General features: G+C 45.2%; 1 protein-coding gene across 1 annotated transcript; it reads right to left on the reverse strand.

Moving 5' to 3' along the window:
* Window positions 1-14,375: 14,375 nt before the first annotated feature.
* LOC124656009 (disease resistance protein RGA5-like) lies at window positions 14,376-17,462 on the reverse strand. The gene is made up of 2 exons (XM_047194824.1): window positions 16,579-17,462; window positions 14,376-15,972 (listed from the first exon to the last, which is right to left on the reverse strand). The coding sequence occupies exons 1-2, from the start codon at window positions 17,403-17,405 to the stop codon at window positions 14,376-14,378; spliced, it is 2,424 nt and encodes an 807-aa protein (XP_047050780.1). The 5' UTR covers window positions 17,406-17,462.
* Between the last annotated feature and the right edge of the window lie 8,505 nt (window positions 17,463-25,967).

Genomic DNA, 25,967 nt, shown 5'->3' on the forward strand with positions numbered 1-25,967 from the left:
CTGCAATCTTGTTGTATTTAATGCTTGTCACTAGTGCACGAGTGGCATCATCTTAGATTTAAGCTCTATACTTATTGCTTAGATTGTATCTACAAGTTGTTTGCACATGTCTATGTCCGGAACCCGAGGCCCCAGAGTGACAACAACTAGGATAACTCGGAGGGGAAGGCTTAGATATGAGGATCACATGTTTTCACCAAGTGTTAATGCTTTGCTCCGGTGCTCTATTAAAAGGAGTACCTTAATTACCAAGTAGATTCCCTTGAGGCCCGGCTGCCACCGGCTGGTAGGACAAAAGATGTTATGCAAGTTTCTCATTGCGAGCACGTATGACTATATATGGAAAACATGCCTACATGATTAATAGACTTGATGTTCTGTATTAATGCTATTTCAATCCTATCAATTGCCCAACTGTAATTTGTTCACCCAACACTTGTTATTGGAGAGTTACCACTAGTGTAGATAGCTGGGAACCCCGGTCCATCTTTCATCATCAAATATTCACTCTGTCCTATATGTCATTAGAAGTAGTATCAACTATTTTCTGGTGCCATCGCCTCTGTGTTACTGTTACTGCTGTTGTGTTATTGTTACTATTGCTCTCATATTACTGCTGCTTTCACATCACCCCTGTTACTAGTGCTTTTCCAGGTGCAGCTGAATTGACAACTCAGTTGTTAAGGCTTATAAGTATTCTTTTTCTCCCCTTGTGTCGAATCAATAAATTTGGGTTTTACTTCCCTCGAAGACTGTTGCGATCCCCTATACTTGTGGGTTATCACTTAGCAATGACACACCATGTAGTGCGCCACTACTATTTTGTCGAGGTGCGCCACTGCGCAAAAAAGAGGTGCGCCATTGCTAACAATTTTAAATTTTTATCTGGATCAAGATCTAGATCTGGGACATTTTTGTTGAATTTTTTGCTTGTTATTTTTTCTTGTTTTTATTGTCCGAATTATTTTTCTTGTTCATGTTCATGCTCATTGCCTAACCGTCGGTGAGGATGGAGGATGAGAAGTAGTTGAGGAGAAGAAGGAGGAGGAGGAGGAGGGGGCGGAGTTGGAGAAGGTGGAGGAGGGAGGAGTGGAAGAGGAAGAGGAGGCCGGAGTGGAGGAGGATGTGTAGGAGGAGGCCAGAGTGGAGGAGGAGGAGGAGGAAGGAGGAAGGAGTTGGAGGAGGAGGAGGAAGTGGAGGAGGAGGAGGTCGGAGTGGAGGAGGAGGGGTTGGAGGAGGAGGGTGGGGATAAGGGTAAAGGGTGTGTATCTAGCCATTTCGAATTTTGTAGGGCGGTAAGTTAGTAGTGGCACACCACAATGCTTGGTGCACCAATGCTATTTTTTTAAAAAAAATTCTGCCTGAAATCTAAAACCTAAAAAAGTCCTTTTTCCTTTTCGATAATTGAGAATCTAAAAAATTTCTAAACGTCCAAAGGACGTTGAAATCGGATGGAAATTTTTGCGTAGATATATTTTCATATAAAAAACATTTTGATCGGAGCTCATACGCAACCAGAAATCTCGTTTTACCGATACATGATGCAATTTTGCAAAAAAAATTGAAATTCATGTTTGTTAATTTCTCTTCCAACTAGATGACATAACACATGGACATCCCAAATGATTTATTTTTTCATATTTTTTATCAATTTATTTTATTTTTTGGAAAACCAAAAAGGCGATCCACGGGGGAGGGGATGTGGGCAGAATTTGGTACCCCCTTAGCAATGGCGCACCATGGCACAGTGAGATTGAAGTGGCGCACCATGCCATGGTGCGCCATTGCTAAGGGGGGGGGGGTGAAAATACGAGATGTCGCCTAGAGGGGGATGAATAGGTGTTTTAAAAACTATTACAGATTTGGCTTGTAAGAATGCAGAATTAAACTAATGTTTATTTTACAAGTACAAAACCTAAATATGCTAGGCTCAACTAAGTGCAACAACAAAAACTTAAGCTAAGCAAGATAGGACTGGGTATGGGCAGCCCGGCCCGGACGGCCCGGCCCGGACGGCCCGGCCCGACCCGACCCGAAAATCCCGGGCCGGGCCGGGTCGGGCTTGCACTTCGGGCCTGAAATCTGAGCCCAAACATCGGGCCGGGCCGGGTTCGGGCCTTCATTTTTGTGCATTTTAGCCTGGTCGGGCCGGGCTTCTCGGGCCGGGCCGGGTTCGGGCTTAATTTACAGGCCCGATGGTCGGGCTCGGGCCTGGCTTTTTACCCGCGGGCTTTTTTAAGCCCGGCCCGAAACCCGGCCCGGCCCGAACTTTGCCCAGGTGTAACACGAGTGATAGAAAGATATAAGTACATCAAGCATGATGGCTATCACAAGGAGAGTAAACTCGGGTATAGAGATAACCAAGGAACGCGGAGACGAAGATGTATTCGCGCGTTCCCCCATAAAAGGCGAGGTACGTCACGTTGGAGAGTGCGGGCTATCACGAAGGTCTCCCGAACACCACGAAGGCTCACCTTCTTCTCCAAGCCAATACCACGAAGGTCAAATGCCTTTCTCTTATGGCTAGCTTTTCGTCCACTCTGGAGATGGCAAGCTCCACAACCACTTCACAACTTCCATGAAGGAGAAGCCCGGGCCTCTTCGCAATCTTCCACGAAGAGGTCACCAGAGCACCAACTGCCAAGCCAACTAGGAGGTAACCCCTCCAAGAGTAACAAGCTCACGGTCTCTCACTCGAACAAATCGTAATGGACAACTCAACACTTATGCAAGGATGCAAAAGCAAGAACACCAAAGGTGTTCAAATCCCTCACACTCAAATATCACCAAAGCAACAAGTGCTAGGGAGGAATTAGAGAGGAAGAACAAAGGAGGAAATCAACAAATGTCTCCTAGATCTAGATCCCAAGAGTTCCCCTCACAAAGAGGAGAAATGGATTTGTGGAGTTGTATATCTAGATCTCCTCCTTCAAATCCCTCAAGAATATGCAAGAATCATAGGAGGGATGGAGAGGAAGCAAGCTTTTGAGGTTCAACAATGGAGTAGGAGAGAGAGAGAGAGAGAGCAAATAGAATGGTTGACCTTACCTCCTCAAGGAAGAAGGACTATTTATAGTCCAAGGGAGAAAACTAGCCGTTTGGGGAATTCCTGCGAGTCAAACCGGCACAGTCGGTTTAACTGCCGGAACGGAACGACGAGCAAACCGCCCAGCCGGAACTCCAGCTGGAACGGCTGCCTGGACCAAGAGGTTCCGGTCGTGTCGGACTGTGCGCCAGTTCCGGACCGGTCCGCCGGAACGTTTCCAGATTAGCCGAAAACGCTTACAATACTGTGTTCCAGCAAAACCGGAACGTTTCCGGCACACCGGAATATTTCCAGCGGTAGAGCCGGTGCCGCCGGAACTCGCCAGAACCCCTCAAACGCAGTTTTCTCGAAAGAACTAAACTTTGACAAAGTTCCCAAACTCCTATTGAGATGAAACCATTTTTGTTGGAAAGATAACGACGAACCCCAACGATGAAACCAATTTTGTTGGAAATATTGAGACTCCTCACAGAATATTGTTAGATGATTTTAGAGAGGGAGCCTCCCAACATCAAGAAACGGTCAAGACGTCCGAACTCGAAAACGCAATAGAAGATGCATGCGGATTCCATTTTCGATGAACTTGGGCTTGTTGAAAAGCTAGCAACAAGCTCAAGAACCTCACACAGAGAAACACCAATAAGCAACAAGAATATAGGGATGCAAAGTATGCAAAATATTGAGCTCCCTAAGACGATGCGATCAAGTTACCCAACCGAAATCCCCTCTTGATAGTGCGGCTATCTATCCTATAACCCGGTCTCCCAAAGACCACCTTGAGACCGGTAAAAGGAAAACCTAGAAAGGCCATACCTTTGCCTTGCGCATCCCGCTTGATCTTGATGACAACGCTTCAAGCTTCACTCAAGCCGGAACGCCTCACTTGATGGTTGTTGCTTCGTGAAGACTCACAAATGCCCCCTATACACCATGATGGGATAGCATCATCGAGGCACATCTTCACATGTCCATTATCACCAAATGGACCGCAAGCTTCAAGCATGATATCTTCGATATGCTCATCTTGAACTTGCCCTTCTCAACCTTGATGACATCTATACTTGATGCCATCCTCACATGGGCTATATGAGATCATACTCTTGATGCATGCCCATGGAAAAATACCTAACCCACATAGACAACACAAATGCACATATATAGTGGGTTAGCTCATGAAGCATAACTGACAAGGCTTACCATACCACAAGATCACATGATCAAAAAATGGTACACTCTTTATGCTTCATGTGTTGACTAACTTGAATTCAATTCTTCACTCTTAGTCTTGGTCAACATTGTATCTCTTCATGCTCTTCATTTCTTCTTCTTGATCATATCGTATTCTTCTCTTCAAATTGATGATCTTAATGCCAATACCAAAGGTATATCATTATATTCATGGCATCCACACTTGAATCCAGCACATGGAATACAATCAAGACCTATGGAACATTCCTTCATATAAACAACAATGAAAATATTAGTCCATAGTGGATTACCATTAATTACCAAAAACACACTTAGGACCAATGTGCCCTTACAGGGGTACAATTTTTCATCATTTCAAAAATGGCCAGACATACCAGTGGCGCGCGCCACTACTATCTCACATAGCAATGTCGCACCAAAAAGTGGTGCACCACTGGTAAGCCTGGGGAGGGGGTGGACCAAGTAGAAAGTTAGTAGTAGCACACTACTAGATAGATACGTAAATACTAACATGCGTACCAGTGGAGCACCACTTTTTGGTGCGTCACTGCTAGCAATCCCACGGCTAGGCCTTTTTATAGTAGTGGGTGGGCGGATACTTGGAACTTCCACCCCCCATCTATGAGGTTGCCACTTCCCTGGTGTGTGTGGGCAGGGGGATAGAAATACCATCCGGGGAATTTTACATCCGCCCCACCATCTACAAGTCTGACATCTCCCTAGAGAAGGTCCGGATGGAAATACCATCCGGGGGATGAAAGGAACATCCACCCCTATTTCTCTGTGCATGTGTCAGCTCCTTGGCGCGTCCCTATGGCGTAGGATAAGGGTGACCGGATGGTCCAACCAATGCTGGGCCGAATGATCCCCCCGTTGTAATGTACCAGCCTTTTCCTTTTGATCTCTTATTTCTTCATATCTCCTCAACTTGTTGCATCCCACCATAAACAAAGGCCAAACATCTAGTGCTAGAACCAGATGGTGAACTTTGGAAAATGGTGGGTCATCAACCATAGTGCTAGACTTAAATCCTACGTACTTAAGTAAACATGGTAAAACTTTATCCATGTGTTGTTATCAAACACATAAAACATAGAGGGAAAGATTTTTCTCTTTCACCTACTGTCGCATCTGTCATTACATGCCAAAGAACGGGATGAGGAAGACGATGGAGGCGCGAAGGTTCTAGAAGGAGGAAATCACATATGTACTGTACATGCTAGGGTTCAAAGAGATTCCCGCAGTGTTGTAGGATGGCAGAGGTGGAGGAGGAGGAGGAAATGGACAAAAATAACCTAAAGGCAAAAGGAATTCCAAAAGTAAACTTTTGGCAAAACAAGTTCACAAATCTAACCCTTTTTAGTCGCGCCTGTCACTAGAACGTCGCATCCCGCCTTGTCACGCCATGGTGCAAGGCGCCGCACACGCTGCCAGCATGGACGAGTGGCTCCTACCGGCGCAAGTGTGGCACCCTTCATTAGGGCGCTGCATTGTGATGTGTCACGCCCTTGTGAAGGGCGCAACACATTTACAATGATTTGGTCGCGCGTCCAGCCTAGCCCTAACCAGCCATCCATTTCCCCAAGTAAAGAACAGAGGTTCTAGAAGGAGGTAGACGCATATGTGTCGTAAATGCTAGGGTTCAGCGAGATTCCCGCGTTGAGGCGGGGCGGCAGAGGTGGAGGAGAAGGGCAAAATGGACAAAAATAACCCAAAGGCAAAAGGAATTCGGAAAATAAACTTTCGGCGAAACAAATTCACAAATCTAACACTTTTTATCTGCCCGTCACTAGAGTGCCGCACCCCACCTTGTCACGCCATGGTGCAAGGCGCCGCACACGCTGCCAGCATGGACGAGTGGCTCCTAGCTACGCAAGTGTGGCGCCCTTCATTAGGACGCTGCATTATGATGTGTCACGCCCTTGTGAAGGGCGCAACACATTTACATTGATTTGGCCGTGCGTTGAGCCTAGCCCTAACCAACCATTCATTCCCCCAAGTAAAGAAGAACAGAGGTTCGAGGCCCTTTCCCGAATTCCTCAAATCCAAAGCTTTTCTCCATGGAGTTCGACCATCTCAAGTTCCTAGAGATACTATCCCTCATTTCCCTTCTTTTTGACCCATTAAACAAAGTGGTGATAGTTCTAGTTATGGGTTCTAGCCCCTATTATCCAGCTTCTAAAAATATATAAGAAAAGAAGATCCATACTTCTAGGTATTTTCAGTATCACACAAACAAAAGCGAGTACTCCATCTGTGCCCAAACTTACAATCTTTGACCGCTGATGTACACAAAGTACTTCAGATTTGACACATGTAAATACAACTATAGTAGCTTTGCTATCAGAAGTACAGCAAAGCCATTGTATATTCGTAACTAGTACTGAAGACTAATGGTCAGTTGTGCATACTGAAGACTATTAATCAGTTATTGTCATATTGATGGCAAATGTCTTGGCAGATCTAATGATGATGGAAATAAAATATTATCCTCATCTCAAGTGTTAATTTAAGGCCCAACAAAAATCAGAGATATTAATGGACAGAAAAGGGTGTGGCAAGTCATGAGTGTTATTAAGTTCTTTCGATGCCAAGCCTTGTCTAAGCAGTGACTAGAATATTATTACATAAGACTTCAACAAAAACAGGCCAAGTGAGGTTGAAATGTACCACTCGTGGACCTCGAACCGTTGTTTTTTACCTTGAGGAAATTGATGGCTGGCTAGGGTTGGGACGGACGCGCGGCCAAATCAATGTAAATATGCCACATCCTTGTGAAGGGTGTGGCACATCACAGTGCAACACCCCAGTGAAGGGTGCCACACTTGCGCAATTGGAACCCACTCGTCCACGCAGTGACAAGGCTGGGTGCGGCGCCCTAGTGATAGGTGCGGCTGAAAGGGTTAGATTTGTGAATTTGTTTCTCCAAAAGTTCTTTTTTTTCAAATTTTTCTTTCGCTTTTGAAATATTGTTATCTATTCTGCTGAGGAGGAGGAGTGGGTGATGGCTCTCTCTCTTCTTACGAACTTACAAGGGCTACAACAACACCCTTATAAACCATTTTACATCTCCTCAACTAGCAACGTGAGACTAAATTTTAGTCCCACACCATGCCATACATGAATGAACCAAAAAGAATTTCAGAATTTGTATTGGCCATGTGCCTAGGGCCCAACACCAAATTCCAACAATGCACACCATGGTATAATCAAACTGCCCACGACAGATTAGTACGGTACTCTGCTCATTTCTTCTTCTTTCTTCTTTCTACTAGAACATTGTTGTGAATTTAGTTTATGATAGCCTGCAAGTGAAAAGATAACAATCTTTGCACTGAATCACAAGTGAAGTCAGTGGCATCACCGGAACAGAAACTCCAGCGACGGTCATCTCATCCGCGCGTGCAGAGCCGAAGCACAATGTAAATTGGCATTTATCGAGTTGATCGATGAAATGGGATCTGTAAGATGTACTAGTAGTGCTACACTGACTGTAATTTGAGAAGAAGGCAACAGCGGTACCAGAAGTTTCTTCCACAGCGTCTCGCGCGCGGACGGCCGCTCTTTTGCCTTGCCGAGCGTGGAGAAGAGCATAGCCATAGGCCATAGCATACCAGATTACCAGGTCGGATGGTAGAACAGACGCTGGCCGACTTGGAGCGCTCCTTATGCTGGAAGTAGTCGATGAAGCCCTGGCGCTGGTAGATGACGTCCCTCTCCTACGTGCACGTGCACGCGCAGGACTCGAGCAACTAGCCTTGACGAAGTCGCAAACGGAACCGGAACCGGAATGGACAGTCTGTTGAAGTCTTGAAGACACTGAACTGTGAAAGGAAAAAAGACTGTTTAGCTTGGTGAATGGTGAAAGAAAAGGTAACTTCGTTATACCATTAATACAAGTTAAACTTGTTTTCCTATTTTGGAATGGATAATGGAGGTAGTACATGTTTGCATGTTGTACGAAGGACGAGCAGGAGTATGCATACCTTAATCTACACTACTTAAAAAGGAGGAATGTGTTCCCTATTCTGCCACTACAACCGTTTTCGTCGTACTCCTCTCCCCTCCCACGCGCGTCTAACTGGGCCAAGCCCAATTAAACTTTTTGGCGGTCGTAACTCCCTTTGGCTTTCTTCACCAGCGAGATCTCACCCGTACGGTCGTGGATTCCGTCCGCCAGCACATCCACCCGTCGGCGGTCGCCTCGCATGTAGCTCCGCCCGCCAGCCTACCGATCCCGTGCCGGCCTCCCGCCTCCCGCCTCCACCACTCCTGCCGGCGAGCCCCAACCTGCTCCTCCTAGGGTTTTGTACCGTCCTCCGCGCCCCGGTCCCGCCGCCCGCCGCCCGCCGCCCCGATCCCGCTGCCCACCGCCCCAATTTGCGTCGCCGTCATGTCGTTGCTGCTCGGATCTTCGCGGAGATTCTTCACCTGCACGAGCCGCCGCGACCAGCTCTGCTCGCCGTCCGATGGGTCGCCGCGACCAGCTCCACGTCCGTGCGGAGGGGCCGCCACGACCAGCTCCACCTTCGGCCGCCGCTCCACTCGCCGTCGCAGGGGCCGCCGAGACCAGCTCCACCTCCGGTGGAGGGGCCGCCTCTCCGCTCATCGTTGCAGGGGCCGCCGCGACCAGCTCCAGCTCCGGCCGCCGTCCGCCCCTCCGCTCGCCGTCGCGGGGGCCGCCCAGACCAGCTCCACCTTCGGCCGCAACTATGCTCGCCGTTGCGGGGGCCGCGGCTAGCAGTTCCACCTCCGGCCGACGCTCTTCTCGCTGTCAGTTCAACGACGGAGGTGACGCGCAGGAGATCGCTAGCATTCGCGAACACACGCAGGGGCTCCGTGCCTTGTGCTCACCGTCGCTGCAACGATGAAGGCGACGCCCAGGAGCTCCGCCCCCGCCATCGTCTCCGGCTCACTGACGCAGGTCTGTATGATCTATTGCTCAAGTTCCCATTGTCTAGCAACCTGCAAATTTAAGATCAACAATGGGTATGGTGATATAAGGTCAATGCAATGTAAGATCAACAAGGCAATGCATGGTTACAAGGAAATCCATATGATCTTTATCAAATTTTCTATGTTGAGCATATGATTAATTTTCATGACTGCTGCCTCTTGACAAGGCTCTAAATACTTGTTGGTTGAGAGAAGTCACCTAAATTACTCCCAGGCATTAGCGAATTATTATGTAACATCATAAGAACATTGTTCGATCATTGCATTAGAGAATTATGGCATACCTCGACAAGATACTAAAGACGGGAGTCAGAGGCTACAAACAATGAGAATACACTTTGAACGAAATGTCTGTCCCAGGTTTGACAGTAGCTACATTACAGTCTAAAAAGTCAGTATTTCCATTTTTTGATAGGTTTGCCGCTTCATATTTGGGCTTAGGGCAGGGGCTCCGTGCCTTGTGCTCACCGTCGCTGCAACGACGAAGTATACCTCAACAAGATACTAAATAGGATTTAGTTCAAATATGGGAGTTAAAGGCTACAAACAATGACATAAGAACATTGTTCGAGCATTGTATTAGAGAATTATGGCATGCCTCGACAAGATACTAAATAGGATTTAGTTCAAAGACGGGAGGCTACAAACAATGAGAATACACTTTGAACGAAATGTATGTCCCAGGTTTGACAGTAGCTACATTACAGTCTAGAAAGTCAGTATTCCCGTTTTTTGATAGGTTTGCCGCTTCATATTTTGGTTTAGAGCAGGGACTCCGTGCCTTGTGCTCGCCGTCGCTGCAACAACGAAGGTATACCTCAACAAGATACTAAATAGGATTTAGTTCAAAGACGGGAGTTAGAGGCTACAAACAATGACATAAGAACATTGTTTGAGCATTGCATTAGAGAATTATGGCATGCCTCGACAAGATACAAAATAGGATTTAGTTCGAAGATGGAAGTCAGAGGCTACAAACAATGAGAATACACTTTGAATGAAATGTCTGTCCCAGGTTTGACAGTAGCTACATTACAGTCTAGAAAGTCAGTATTTCCCTTTTTGGATAGGTTTGCCGCTTCATATTTGGGTTTAGGGTAGGGGCTCCGTGCCTTGTGCTCGCCGTCGCTGCAACGACGAAGGTATACCTCAACAAGATACTAAATAAGATTTAGTTCAAAGACGGGAGTTAGAGGCTACAAACAATGACATAAGAACATTGTTTGAGCATTGCATTAGAGAATTTTTCATGCCTCGACAAGATACAAAATAGGATTTAGTTCGAAGATGGAAGTCAGAGGCTACAAACAATGAGAATACACTTTGAACGAAATGTCTGTCCCAGGTTTGACAGTAGCTACATTACAGTCTAGAAAGTCAGTATTTCCCTTTTTGGATAGGTTTGCCGCTTCATATTTGGGTTTAGGGCAGGGGCTCCGTGCCTTGTGCTCGCCGCCGCTGCAACGGCGAAGGTATACCTTGACAAGATACTAAATAGAATTTAGTGGACAGGAGTCAGAGGCTACAAAAAATGACATAAGAACAATGTTCGAGCATTGCATTAGAGAATTATGGCATACCTTGACAAGATACTAAATAGGATTTAGTTCAAAGACGGGAGTCAGAGGCTACAAACAATGAGAATACACTGCGAACAAAATCAAATACATTTTGAATGAAATGTCTGTCCCAGGTTTGACAGTAGCTACATTACAAGTCTAGAAAGTCATTATTTCCCTTTTTGGATAGGTTTTACCGCTTCATATTTGGGTTTAACACTACTCTAAAGATATGTGCCTATTTCAAAGAGAATATAAAATTACAGGAATCTTGTTCCTCGTGTGATCTATCATTCCTAACTACCTTTTCCAGGTCTTCTGGCAAACACAGAAATCTTTTTGGGTTACCCCTTAACTCCTGGGAATCATCTTAATATTCCTGATACCAAACTCCAACCTTAATTCAACTTGGTACTCCTAAGTTCTGAATGTTAATTTCCTTGTATGGTTGTCAACTGGGCAGTAATGTAGCAGGCATTAGAGAATTATGGAGTACACTTTGAACGAAATGTCTGTCCCAGGTTTGGAAGTCATGTGATATCCATGTTAACTTAACAATGCATTGAACATTCACAGTTCTAGAGGGGGAATAGAAGTGGGACTTGCTCAGTTGTATAACATTGCATACACTCAGAACAAACTTCGTTGTTAACACATAAGTGCTATTGAAGAATATAGAACATCATTATACCAGTGCTTCAGGTGTACATAGCCAGTTCATGGCTTCAGTAATCGTCGTTTTCTAACATTGTCTTACAACTTCCAACCTCTTGACATCTAGCCAGTACATCCCAACATGTTTGTATGTTGCAGTGGATGCCATCTTAATTAACAGGTCTTTTAATTTTCAAAAGTTTAACATTGCAACCAATGATGAGGTGACAATCTGGATTGCAGAAAATTTTAATTCGAGTAAATGGGCACCTGACTTGAAGGAGGCGGTCGAAGAGCTGCAGGGAGTAGACGCCCTCCTATAGGCGAGGTAGACGATGCCGTATGAATTTTTATGCATTTGTGTCTTCAAAGTAACAAATAAGCGGATATAGGTGAATCCTGCAGTTTTTTCCTTTCACACAGTCCAGTATGCAAATAAAAGCAATATGAATATGTTCAGTTAATTAATTTTCCATATATAAGTAGAACTGCCACTTTGGAGTAATAATCTTTTGAAACTTGAATATAGCTCTGTACAGATTTTCACTTCACGTGCTGGATTCAGCTGTTCATCTAAACCTGAATTTATGCGTGTCTGAAGTGACTCGTTCTCAATTCAGCCATGTCTTTCCCTATATTTATTCCTCACATCTTATTTGTTGTATATCTTTGATTGGTCCGAAGTACTTCCTAATCTGATCTGTTGTGTGATAGCTTATACAGAATTGCAAATGACTAACTCAGCTATAAGCCAAAACAAAACCCATCAAATAGAAAAGTCGCATTTCCTGAATTTATTATTTTCTCACTGAACTGTTGTATGTTTGGGTTCTCGTGGATACATTGTTGTTCTTCAATGATCTTTGCTTTATTTTTTTCATGTGCCTCTGGAATTTAGAGGTTAATTCTTGGATGATGTTTTTGCCGAATAGCAACGTTTCCCGACAAGAGCCTGAAGGCATACTGATAGTTTCCCTTTTGTTTTATAGGCTTAACTAATTTTCCTGGCATTTAGAGTGTCGAGGCTTGCTTTGGCCTGCCAAATTTCTGCGGCAGGTATGACATGGATTCTTGACATCGCCAACCTTAGTGTATGATATTGTCTCTGTCTTTGTCTGAAATTTCGGGTTTGTATTTTGCTCTCTCTTACCTGCAGGCTATCTTCATGCTGGAGCTTGCCGCGCCGAGTGGTTGTGGCTTGGATAGGGGTTTGCCTGTGCTATACGTAAGTTTGACCCCTCTGAATACAACTCGACATTTATGTTTCTGCTTGCATAGCCTTGTTTCTGTGGTTACTTTTGCTTCTTTGCCGGCTGACATTCTTATTAGTACAAGGGTATTATTTGTTGTGTAGCAAGGTACTGAGGTGATGTTTGCTTTGCGGTGCAAATGATAACTTGGTTGCTTAAAATGCAGATGTTGTTTCCTGTTTAGCTTCCTTGCTTGAAAATTAGAAGTTAACTGCAAGGTACTGAGGTGATGTTTGCTTTGCGGTGCAAATGCTTTGGAATGCACTTAGTTGTTTTACATATACTTAGTTATTTTACATATGTTTAATTTTTATTTGGTGGTTAGGGTCAATTTCAATTCATTGACTGAAACAATTACAAATGCTTTGGAAGGGAACTGGCATCCAGTTCATAAGCGATTACACTTCTAGCTATATTAGTCTTTCCAACAAGTTTTCTTCTATTTATTTCAGTTCTGAATAATGTTCTTTCTACATTCCTATATGTAAAACTAGAAGGCAACTATTCATTAACCTCTTGGAAAATAAAATTCATGTTATCTCACAAGTGAAGTGTTTCTCTTTCATATCATAGATTAAGCAGTCCATCTGCACGGGTGAACAATATCATCTCCGGGGATGAGGGTGGCCGGAGCTCTTTCTAAGGGGCCAGTCACCTCCTGGAGCCGATTGACATGGACCTCATGAAGACGGTCTACGACGCGATCGATGAGGAGAAGCCCGAGCCACCGGTGTGCCTGGTGCGAGGGCTGTCGGTGCAAGGTACATTCCTGGATGATCTTTTGCTCCGTGTTACGGGCATGAAGGCGAGTGCAGTGGTATGTGATGGCGGTGCTGAAGTCTTGGCTGAAGTGGCCAAAATTAGGTGCATGTGTTTGATCTCATGTCGATAATGATTTTTAATTAAACCGCAGCAGTATCTCGGTGTGAAGAGGGGTGCGACGGAGATAAAACAACATCCATTCTCCGAGGGCGTGAACTGGGATCTCATCCATTGCAGCACGCCTCCTGAGGTACCAAGGCCCGTGGAAGCAGAGCTGCCCATGAAGTACATGATGCCAGTAGCCATCGCCAACAACAGCAAGAGGGCGGTAGGGGCAGGAACACGAAGTTCCGGAGGGAAGTACCTTGACTTTTGAGTTCTTTTAGAGTTGTGCCTAGCGATAGAGCTATTGCTTGCATGCTGTTTGAGTTAGGTCAGTGTGGTGTTGTGATTTGATGCGATTTTGTTTGTGTCACCACTGTTACTTACAAACTTCTTGCATCTAAAGTGGCCAAAATTAGGTAGATGTGTTTGATCTCATGTTGATGATGATTGCCTTTCTTCAAAGAGGTTTGATTGTGTCAGTTGTGCCTTTGGATTTAGAAAGGAACATGCTAAATTTATCATCATTCGAGTTACAATGGTATCTTGTTATTACGTTCGGTATTATCATTCTTGGTATTATCATGTTGTAGTACATTATGATATCCCTGATTGTTGAATTTTCATAGTGAGTTGTAAATTATATATGTGCATTGAGAAATGAAATTTGAGGACCCGTGGCAACGCACGGGCATTTGTACTAGTTAGTATAAAATGCAGGATTGTTGGGATGGGCCACCATCAGTGCGTCGATCAACGCTACTCTCACCTCCTGCTCGTCCCTCGCGGTGGCATACTCCAAAGAAACATTGATTTTCTCAAGACATGGAAGGTTCTTTATGCTATCAAAGTCACCGTCAAATCTTTCCCAGACCACATACTCAAGATACTCGAGGCAGGGCATAGCTCCACGAATAAATGAACAAGGTGCGGGAAGTGTGAGGGATTCATCCACTCCGGCAGCCTAGAAAATTTGACCGGCAGATGCAGATCACGGAGGTGCCGAGAGAGCACATAGCCCCAGTCTTCGCAACTGTTGCCAGGAAAATCGCACCAAAACATAGTTACTTGTATGACCTGCAGCTTCTGCAGATTGCCCAGAGATACCATCAGATCAATGAAATTCTCATCGCTCGCTTCTGTACACTCAATCTTGAGCTCCCTCAGCTCTGTCAGCTTGCCTATCTCTTTCGCAAAGGTTGGGATGATACAATACAACCATAGATGTTCCAAGGAAGTTAGGTTCCCGATCCAATCCTCCAACCCTTCAAAATCCTTCCCAAGGCGCAGACACTTCAGCCTGCTTAGCAGACCAACACTCCGTGGCAATTCTTGTATGCCGGTCTCCCACAGGTCCAATATCTGCAAAAACCTTAACTTCCCAATATCTTTTGGAAGCTCAGTAATATGAGAGCTCAACCCCCCGAGGTACCTCAGCTTTTTCGAAAATGCGAGGTACCTCAGCTGAAGCAAGCTCCCAAGATTCTCAAGGTGAAAAGAAGAATCCTCCCTGAAGGTGCATCCTTCTATAGCTAGGACTCGTAAGACTTGAAACCTCGAGAGCGATGGTATTGCATTGATACGACAGCAGATTGTACTAAAAGACCTAACTTGATGCATTGGTATGCTAATTAGTGGGTCGTCATGCTCTACGGCTCTATATTGGATGGCTAACCGACGAGCATTGATTTGTGGAGGTTTCAATGACTCGTTACTTCCCAACAGGGTAACAAAATTCTCTTCCTTTGACACGGCATATATCATATCAAGGACTAAGTCATGGATACGGCATCCAGTCACAATGCCTTGATGCTCAACCTCTGTAGGTTGGATCATGTTTCTGTTAACAAGTTCGTTAAAGTATCTCTCACCTATCTCATATAACCCCGCACCTTGCTTATCATGTATAAAACCTTCGGCAACCCACTTCCATATCAATAGGTATTTCGAGATTTCATGGTCTTCAGGGTATATGCTTAGGTACAATAAACAAGTTCTCAGGTGACAAGGTAGATCATAATAGCTGTATAGCAATATCTTTCTTGTGTTATCTACCTGTATGTTATCTCCATCCCCAAAACCAATCGAGTTGTATACCTCAGACCAAGCCTCCCTTGGTTTATCAGCCAACAAGCTTGCCACAGTGATGATAGCTAATGGTACACCACCACATTTATGTAAAATCTTTTCAGATAGATCAATCGATTGAGCGCAGGTGTTTTTTCCTTTACCGATTGATAACCGTTTATAGAATAATTCCTTGGATCTATTAAAACCAAGTGGTTCTAGCTTGTAAGCATAACCGGCTGTGCTGGCGACTTCAAAAATACGAGTAGTTGCAATTATTATACTTCCACAACAATTATTCTTCAAAGCACAAGTGATTATTTCCCATGACCTTATATCCCATATATCATCAATAACAATGAAGTACCTGTTGACATAGTGGTGCAACACATGAATTAGTATTTCTAAGAGGTATGTAGATCTACGAGTAATAAAACCATGGGAACCACCACTATCAGTGTTCCAAAATTAAGATCATCAAATCTACCCCAATCTACAATAAGGCGATACACCAAACAACTGCCATATGAATGAATATATTAAAGCAGGAAAAAAGGATGAGCGTACAAGAATTTGTTTCATTTTATTTCTGTGATGAAATTTTACCGCCATAGGGTAACTTATTTTCAATAATTTTAGCAGCTTATGACATAGTGTGAGCATGCTTACCAATCGCTCATCTCACCAGTGATAGCAACGAGATAAAACTCTGAAAAAGCATATGATTAATGTAGTTGGCCACACTAAACTGAACCACACGTGTTCTGTGCACTAGGTAACAAGCTAGTTGACGAAAGACAGGAAAAAGATGGTACATACATACTGTACGTGGATTTAGCATCTATTATGAGTTTGACTCCGCACGCCGAATATTAGTATGATGTTGATGACGAAAGTGATAAGTCGTTAGAGCATATCTACATGAACTTCAGTATGTAACGGCATAGGGATTTATTGATCGAGTGATGTGTACCTCTTCTTCTGAAGCAATCTACTGATTTGCTTGATGAGTTGTGTTTCATCCAGTGTTGCCGCCTGAATAGCCCCATACTCATTCATGTCTATTTCATATATGATTTCCTTCAAGACTTTCTTCACGTTAGGAGCGCGACCAACCGAGACAAAAGCCCCCGAATGAAACTGCGGCCTAAGCACATCATACACGGCTTTGGCCAGAGTCGTCTTGCCAAGTCCTCCAAATCCACAGATGGAGAGTATCTTGAGCGGGTGCTCGGATGCAACATCGTCTCCATCCGTGAGCCTCTTGATGAGGTCTTCCCTTGGCCCCTCGATGCCAACGAGATCCCTCTGGTCTTTGAATAGAGCTAGCATACGAGGGTCAACTGCAGATGTAGTTTCTTGATTAGCAGCAACACTATCTACCTTGTACCTGTCACGCCGGGAAGCCACCTCTTGGACCTGATCTTTGATGTGTTTGACAGCGTCGGCGATCTTGTGGCGAGTCTTGCCTTTTTTCAGCAAGTTAGCCATCTTCTTCATTAGCCCCTTGAAGGTATCTTGATCTGCCGCGGGTGACTCGACGCGCACCAGGAAGCTATCGACGAGATCCTCCATCTCGTATGACAGCTCCCTGACATCGTTGGCCCAGATCTTGACCTGCTCGTCGAGCTGGTCACGGGGCACAATGGCCACTTTGCGGAGGGCGGCCTCCATGCTCTTCATCTCCCTCTGAAGAAACTCGACGTCCTTCTTCACGCGGGTCTGAATCCTGTACTCCTCCTTGAGAAGCTCCAGTAGCTTAGGGATGAGGGAGCCCATGGCCCCCGTTGCGGCGTCCATGGGGATCGACCTCACTCTCGCTCTCTTGCTTCACTTGTGTTGCTAGTTTGGTTTGACAAGCACTCCTGGTACCGGTACTAGCTGCTGGCCAGCTTATGGGGACGGGAGGCAGCTTCTTTATTTAATTTAGACCGGACAGACCTCAACCCACGTTACCCACGCATCGAGAGTAAGAGCATCTCCAGTCACGTCCCCCAAACCGTCCCCCAAAGCGCGCCGGATTGAGCGTTTGGGGGACGTGTTTTGTTCGTGCCGTGTTTGGGGGACGTCGCTCCCCAGCCGCGTCCCCCAAACGCCGCCCCCAAACATTCAAAATAATTTTTTTAACACATAAACCATTTATATCAAATGTAGCATATGAAAAAAAATGTTTTCGAGGATTGTTTTCAAATTAAATTACAACAAACAATAAAACAAGTAATCAAATATAATAAAAAGGGCTAGATGATACATCAAGGTGTCACGGTATTTCCTTTGATCCTCCACAAATGCTCAACGAGATCAGCTTGAAGTTGCTCATGCACATTGCTGTCACGGATCTCTGCGTGCATGACCACAAAATCAGCAAAATCTGCAGGCACCTCATGATCAACCTCCGCGAGAGGTCCTTGACACTCATAGGGACCAACATGTGACCTAACATGATTCTTGCGGTCATCCTCGATGATCATGTTGTGCATGATCACACAAGCCTGCATCACCTCCCACATTTGGTCGTGAGACCAGCTTAGAGCAGGGTACCGGACAATGGCAAATTGTGCTTGAAGCACACCAAATGCCCGCTCGACATCCTTCCCGTAAGCCTCCTGTCGTGTAGCAAAGTGAGAATTCTTCGGACCTGATGGATTCGAGATTGTTTTGACAAAAGTGGCCCATTTTGGATATATACCATCGGCTAGATAATAGCCTTTGGTATATTGGTGGCCATTGATCTCATAGTTGCATGGTGGAGCATGCCCTTCCACTAGTCTGCTGAACACCGGAGACCGCTGCAACACGTTGATGTCATTGTGTGATCCCGCCATGCCAAAGAAAGAATGCCAAATCCACAGGTCATAATCTGCCACAGCTTCAAGCACCACACTGCAATATCCATGACACCCTTTGTATATACCTTGCCAAGAAAACGGGCAGTTCTTCCATGCCCAGTGCATGCAATCGATGCTTCCAAGCATTCCAGGAAATCCTCTGGCAGCATTTTGTGCCATGATCCTTGCAGTCTCTTCCTCAGTTGGCCCTCTCAAGTAGTATTTGCCAAACTTTCCCACCACAGCTCGGCAAAACTTGTACATGCACTCAATGGCAGTAGACTCACTCATGCGAAGGTAGTCGTCCCGTGTATCGGCAGGTGCTCCGTATGCAAGCATCCTCATGGCGGCGGTGCACTTCTGAATGGATGAGAACCCGAGAACGCCTACGGCGTCGAGCTTGAGCTTGAAGTAGGGGTCGAACTCTCGAACGCCGTGGAGGATATTCATGAACAGGCCCTTGCTCATCCTGTACCGGCGCCGAAAATTGTCGGCATGTGTTGCCCCGTCGGCGAAGTAGTCGTTGTGCAGCATGGCATGCCCCTCCATCCTCTGCCGGGGCTTCGACTTCCTTCTTCCCGGCCTTGATCCTCCGCGGCGCGGCCTCTTCCTCTTCTCCGCCTCGGCGTCAAGCATGTCCTGGAGGGACGCGATGATCAGCAAATGCTCCCGCAGGTCGTCGTCGAACGCTTGCTCGTCCTCCGGCAGCAGGGCAACCATCTCATCGTCGCTGTCCATGGCTAAAGCAAAATCAATGGTTAAAATTGCGCCGAGGCGGACGACGCAACAAACAGCGACCAATCGCGCCTACCCGGCAAGTCGTCGAGCACCTTCCGTGCGCGGAGGTGGGGCGGATTTGACGGCGCGTTCGGGAGGCGCCGGCGACGCGGCGGCGGCGGCACGACCGGCGGGAGCCCCGGCCGCGACAACGGTGCCGACTCGCAGCACGGATCGGACGCCCAAACGGCCGGGAAATCCAGCGGCGGCGGTGGGGTGGGAGGCGCGGGAAGGAAGGAGCGACGAGAAAAGAGGCGCGAACCAACGGTTTATGCAAATAGTCGCCGACATGTGGGAGCCCGCCTCGCTTTTCGTTGTGTCCGGCGTCCCCGGTGCGTCCCCGTGGGACGGGGACGGGCTCGGGGCGCCGGACACCGTATCGGGGCGCGCCGGACAAAAAAGGGCTTTGGGGGACGCGGCTGGAACGCTTTTTTTGTCCGGCGCGCCCCAAATCGCTTTGGGAGACGGTTTGGGGGACGCGACTGGAGATGCTCTAAAGCATCTTTAGAACGACCACCTGCTTTGCCGAATGTCGCGCACTCGCGCTCAAGGCATCTCCACTTGCCTCTGAACACTGTGCTTATCATCTCTGCATTTTGAGTTTATCTGGGACCATTCCAAATGAGCTCCGAGCATAGTTTTAAAAACCGAACCGGTTTGGTGGTTCCATCGGGAAATACCTGAATCGATTGCCTCACATGTTGCCTCTCTGCTTTGCAGGTTGACAGGTTGGAGAGGAAAACTCCTGTCCTCTGCTGCAAAAAGGAAACTAGTTAATAAGTTCTAGCTAGTATTCACATATACATATTGTCCTTTCTTAAATTCCCAAAATGAGCTGTGAAACTTATTGATACTCAACTAGCTAATTGTTTGTGGAATGATGAGGAGGGTAACCATAAGATACACCGGGCTAACTGGGGTTCTTTTTGTATGGAAAAGGAGTTTGGTGGAATGGGAATTCCTAATCTGCAACACCTCAATTTAATACTTTAAATTCCTATGAAGTTGCTTTTTTCATCATATTGTAGCTTTTTTTTTGAAATGGGGGGAATATCGTCCCAGCTTCTGCATCCAAAGGATGCACACGGCTTTTTTTATTAGAATATTCATAAAACCTTACAACAACAATACAAAAGATCAATCTCGAAGCCACCTCACTAAACCTACAGTGGGATAAAGAGGGTGACAATACACCAACTCACATCATCCAAAAAACCAAATGTCTTCCCAAACCATCCAATAGCAGGTGAGAAGCACATCCAGTCAAGCAGACTCTCAACGCACACCAACGCACACGCCACAGAAGTTGCTACCACCGTCTTCCTCGACTCCATCTTCAAGAGAGATCACCGCATTAACCTTGCAAGACCTGCCGTCGATGCCACCATGACGCCAGACGGCTACACCATCATGCACGCATACATCATCCCGCATCTGTCGACGATACCCTGCAGCACCATGCCACCGAGACTCAGCGCCAACAATGTGGTAGATGAATACCACTCCACCGACAACCGCCGACATCCGGCAGCTGCTCCAAAAACGATGCCCCAAGAGGTAGAATGACGCAGGGCGTGTCGCCATCGTCCGATCCGGGAGACCCAGATCTAGGGTTTCCCGCGGAGCAGCGCGAGAGTGTAGATGCATGTTGCGACAACGATGCCTTCAAGAAGGTTACGATGTGTGTCGCCGCCATCGCCCGCCAAGACCGGAGTCGGAGCACGGTTTTCACCGGCAGCCGCGCATCCCCAACTCGCCGAGCGTAGTGCCGAGGCAAGCAAGATGGCACCTCCTTGAGCCACCACCGCCGTTCCTCAGTTGCCGTCCACAGAGGACACCGTCGTGCCGCCGCCGGCAGATCCAGGCCCGGTAGCCTAGATCCAGCCCGCAGCGAGCCGCCGTCGGCCCCTCACGCAGCCGTCGTCGAGCGACCTTCCTCGCAGAAGTCGGCCGAGCAACCACCACCGCCCTTGCCGCCACTGCCCGCGCCGCCCGGAGACGCGCCGCCACCACCGTCATCCGTCGCATCGCCGCTGCAGGCCATGCCCACGCCGGCGCGCCATGGCCCCCGACGAAACGCCACACCCTATCCCGAAGGAGACTTCCTGCGCCCCTCGATTCGAGCAGAGGACGAGAGGACCTCGCCGCCGCCGACACCAACCGGGAGGAGAGAGGAGGGGGGAGGGGGCCTGGCGGTGGCACGATCTAGGGTTCCCCCTGGTCGCCGCGCGGGGGCGACGCAGGAGGGAGTTACTCAGCTCTGGAAAATCCCAACTCTTCTTCTTAGCTTGGTGTGTCCTTGGAGAAGACTTTGCATTGCACACTTTCCAATAGACACATGTGATAATTGTTTCATTGTAGGCACTTGAACTTGCTTTACATGTAGTTGCACTAGATGTGTATAGCATCTTGTTTCCCATCAATTCGTACAATCTCATTTGTCATGTTGCTTTCGAGGATTAATGCTATCCAAGGATGGCATAATATTCAAACATCTCACGGACTACATGGTCACAAAAATTAGAGATACCAGTTGATTAGTTTCTTTCGTTCACAAAATTTCCATAAAGTTACAACAAGGAAAACATAAGCATTTTACATCTTGGAGTAATATTTATCGTCTGGTTGCAAACGGGAAGCTGGGATCTTTGTAAGACTAGTTGAATGCCCGTGCGTTGCTACGGTCTAAAAAATTTAGACTTCATATAATGAATCAAAATATCTATAATTCACAGTATATGCATCGAACACAACACTCTTTAAAAGTTTTCCTCTCTGCATATTTAAAAGTAATGCACTTGAAAATTGAATACTCATGCACCTGCTAGCAATTGTTGATAGCGAGGAGACAAGGCCATACCGCATGTTCCTTATGTTTTAGTACATCAATTAACTTCTGGGCCTTTTGCTTGTAAATGTGGATATAATACTGATATAGCTTAACGTCGGTGCTACGATGTCTAAATGATTGATTATTTGGGTTTCCTATTTAATGGATGACGTGCATGTGATGTTCAACAACATCAAAGCCTTTCTCTCCGGGTTTCTCTCTATGCGATAGAGAACATGCAGTCCTCCCCATGTTGGCTCTCATCTGACATTTCTCAAACATTTTCACCTTCCAAGATACTCTCTTCATTCTTCATTTTCTCCTCTTTGAATCTCCACTGTCAACTGCACTTTGCCTCAAAGTTGAAAGGCTTCCCGCTTATTTTTGGATAATAAACACTATATATATTTATAGTACCAAATAGCACATGGTAGAGAACCAGCGATTATAAAATAAAATATAAAAGAAACAAGCAAATAGTACATGGTAGAGACTTCGAAGATTTGAAAGTGTCCTTGCTTAATATGAATGTGAAAGGATGGCAGGCTACATTGATGATTTTCGGACTCCGGAGTAGGACCCAAATGGTACCAGCAAATTGCTTCTTCAATAAATAAATTTCTAGCATTATCACTAAGAAATATTTGTTCAATGATACTCCAAAATCTTTTCTGTTTGAAAACAATAGCACCATATCCAGTATAACAACGGAAATTTCTTTCATCGTGCAAGATGACTCTTACTAAATCACTTGACAAAAATCCACCATCGTCCCTAAGGATTCTAACTTCTATACCTCTTACACTGCTCCATATACTGTACTAACCAATCCAATGTTTCCTGGCAAATTTTACTTCCCAACAAGTTGTTAATAGGTAGTTGACAATCAACATTTGCTATATCATAGTACATTGGAATGCATAACACCATAGCGGAATCGCTACAAATCAAAAAAAAAATATGGAAAATAAACATTCATTTAATTATGCACATTAAAATATGGATAGGAAAATTGCGAGCAACTTTGACCAGTGATATTATTATTTTCGTAAGGGTAAGGATAATTTTTTTATCTAACACACCTGAATAGTTTATTCTTTAATAAATCGGTTGCACGCTTTCTAGGTCGTCGTTTATTTTTGTCTGGAGGTATTGATTACAACTAATTAGATAATGATCACATTGAAAATTTTAAATATATACCGTGAGATAGTGCAGCTAAGTCGTAGTTAAGCAGGGTGGGCAGTAATGGAGCAGCAACAAAAGAATTATCGAGTTACCTACCATGATGCAAACCAATTAATGACTCGATTAAATATATTGAGATACTAAGCCAAAAAACAAAAAATGAGAAAAAATGGATACTTGTATATCGTCGTCCCTTCCAATGTGAAAGGATGACAGGAACATATCCAATGTTGCAACTCTGAAATCATGTACATCGTCGTCCCTTCCATTGGCACACTGCATGGAAACGAACCATTAGCAGAGTTCAAGCGGCCACATATGAAAATACTGCATGCAAGAACCTTGTTTTAATTCATTAGGTAATTATAATATGAGAAAGTTTTGACCTTCTATATTCATCTGAATTTCAATTCAATACACATTCAGGGTTAAGGTGGACACTCTAACTAAGAAACTGAAAGTTCTACCACTCAGTATGTTACTCCTCTGTTTTTTTCAACAACATAATTGAGAGAATATCCCGTCTTTGTTTCCTGCATGCCTTTTCACCTGCAGCCATAACTTAATTAATAGATTCATACTATTGGACCTGACAGAAAGTCAAGAAGACAACATGTTGACTCATACATTCTAAGCGCGACCTAAACAACAAAAAGCCCAATTCATCCACCATGCAACCAGTGTGCTCAAGTGTTGTAAGTATCAATCAGAGAGCGTACCTAAGACCCACCTTCCATCCTCAGTAGAATGACCAGCGATACTTTCATGCTTGCGGTCAACCTGGGCACACCTTGCCATGGATGGACACAACTATCATAGAAAGAGTGATATCCTGAAAATGGATATCCTGAAAATGCCACCTCTTCAAGATATGATTCAGATTATTACTGTTAAGAAACAACAGACCTGCACATATATTATGCAAATCGTTGTTAGATCACATAGTTACATGCATTACACAAGTAAGTTGAGACATGGTCAATTAAATCTAAACTTTATACAGACCATCGGAAGAAAAAAAGTATCGCTCTTGGGTTCTCCTTAGTTGACATGTTGATTCATTTATATTCACTCTGATATAATGATCTGATAAATTCTTTGGCCATCAATTAGCCATGAAATCTCTCAGAGATTCTGTTGGTAAAGGGAATTTTTGTATGCTGCTGCTCACGCCATTGCTTGAGCTCTACCCATATCTACTATCATTAACCTAATGGAGAGCCACACCTGAGTGAAGATTGACTGAGCATCTCCTATATGCGCATCGGAGAACTACTATTTAATTTGTAATTTACTATGGCAGTTAATCGTACAAAATCGCAACCATTGTAGTCAAAGGAGCGATCTGAATAATTAATTAAAACATCCAGAGAAGTGTATCTAGCATCATTATTCGAATAAAAATTGTAGTCTTGTATATCTTTCAATTTTGTTGCTTAAATTGACAAGATCGATCTATATCTCATAGAAGCTAGCATAAAATTATTTACAAACACAGATATATGATAGACATACCAAGAGTGCTCGCGTCTTCTGTCTCATCAATTTTCCGCTTGCTGGTGAACAGATGGAGCCTGATTTGATTACCTAGTAGATGAAAGCATGACTTGTGAAAGGAAAACAAATACCTTAGAGTCTCATTGATAAAATTAAACTATGGAGCCTCAAAGGAGTGGGGCGTACTCTGCCATTGGTCAAGCTACAGATGCATAACAATGGAAGTTTAGAATACAGTGAGATGCTCCACAAAATCATTAATTGACATACATAGTATATGCAGAACAAAAACATACATGTGCTTTCTAAATATCATCCTCGCCACATAAGCTTGAATCAGATGCAGCACGTACATTGTAATGAAGAATTGTGTAATAAATCCGTGTACAGTATCATCATAGATTCATTAAACATTTGGAGAACATGTTTCGCAAAAATAAAACATTTGGAAAACACGCACACATTTATAAACAGAGTCGTTGCCTGATGTATAAATACCTCCATACAGATTAAATGCCCTACGCTGATCTGAGTGGCAGGGGCGGGAGCTCCCGTGAGGAGGAGGAATATCGAAGAGCGCCCCTTGCTTCGGGGAGCAGGACATCGGGGAGCGCCCCTTGCTTGTGGCGCAGTGGCAGGGTGAGCTAGCGCTATCATGGAGGCACCGCCAGGGGATGTGGCGACAGGGCATCAACGACCAGAGGACTGCGGTGGCGGGAGGGTTAGGCAGGCGATGGTGATGGATATGTTGTTGCAGATAAATCGCTAGGGGGGAGAAGAAATGATTACGGCTCACGTGATTTGTAGCAAGATCAAGGCTAACAAGAGAAGGATAGGAAAGATTTGGTAGCAAAGATCAGAGCCAACAAGGAAGGGGAGCAATGATTTTGTAGCAATATTAGAGGAAAAGTATCGTGGGGAGAGAGGATAGCACGGACCAGAGAGAGAGGATTCCTTTTTTAATTATTTTGTACTGATTACCGGGATTGATGATTGATAGGTTACCATGATTAGCGAACACCGGAAGGAGGGGACTTACTGCGAAAATAGACCAGACCATTGTATGTTGAGTGGAGCCTGTTAGATTAGATCGAACGGTTCGGATGCTTTCAATCTCCTTCACCAAACGCGTTGTATGACGTACGACCAACTACAATATAATAGTAAAGATTATGTATATGCTATAGTAGTCACAAAAATAAAGAAAATTTTCTATGAGATTGGACATCATGATTTTTTTCT

Source organism: Lolium rigidum, chromosome 5 (assembly GCF_022539505.1).
Source record: "Lolium rigidum isolate FL_2022 chromosome 5, APGP_CSIRO_Lrig_0.1, whole genome shotgun sequence".
NCBI lineage: Eukaryota > Viridiplantae > Streptophyta > Magnoliopsida > Poales > Poaceae > Lolium > Lolium rigidum.

Bases quoted from the DNA above. Each gene is read 5' to 3' on its own strand.
- LOC124656009 (XM_047194824.1), bottom strand. From the start codon at position 17,405: ATGGACGCCGCAACGGGGGCCATGGGCTCCCTCATCCCTAAGCTACTG. The intron at 15,973-16,578 runs GTACACATCACT...CTATGTCAACAG, and splicing joins AGATTGCTTCAGAAGAAGAG to GTACTTCATTGTTATTGATG.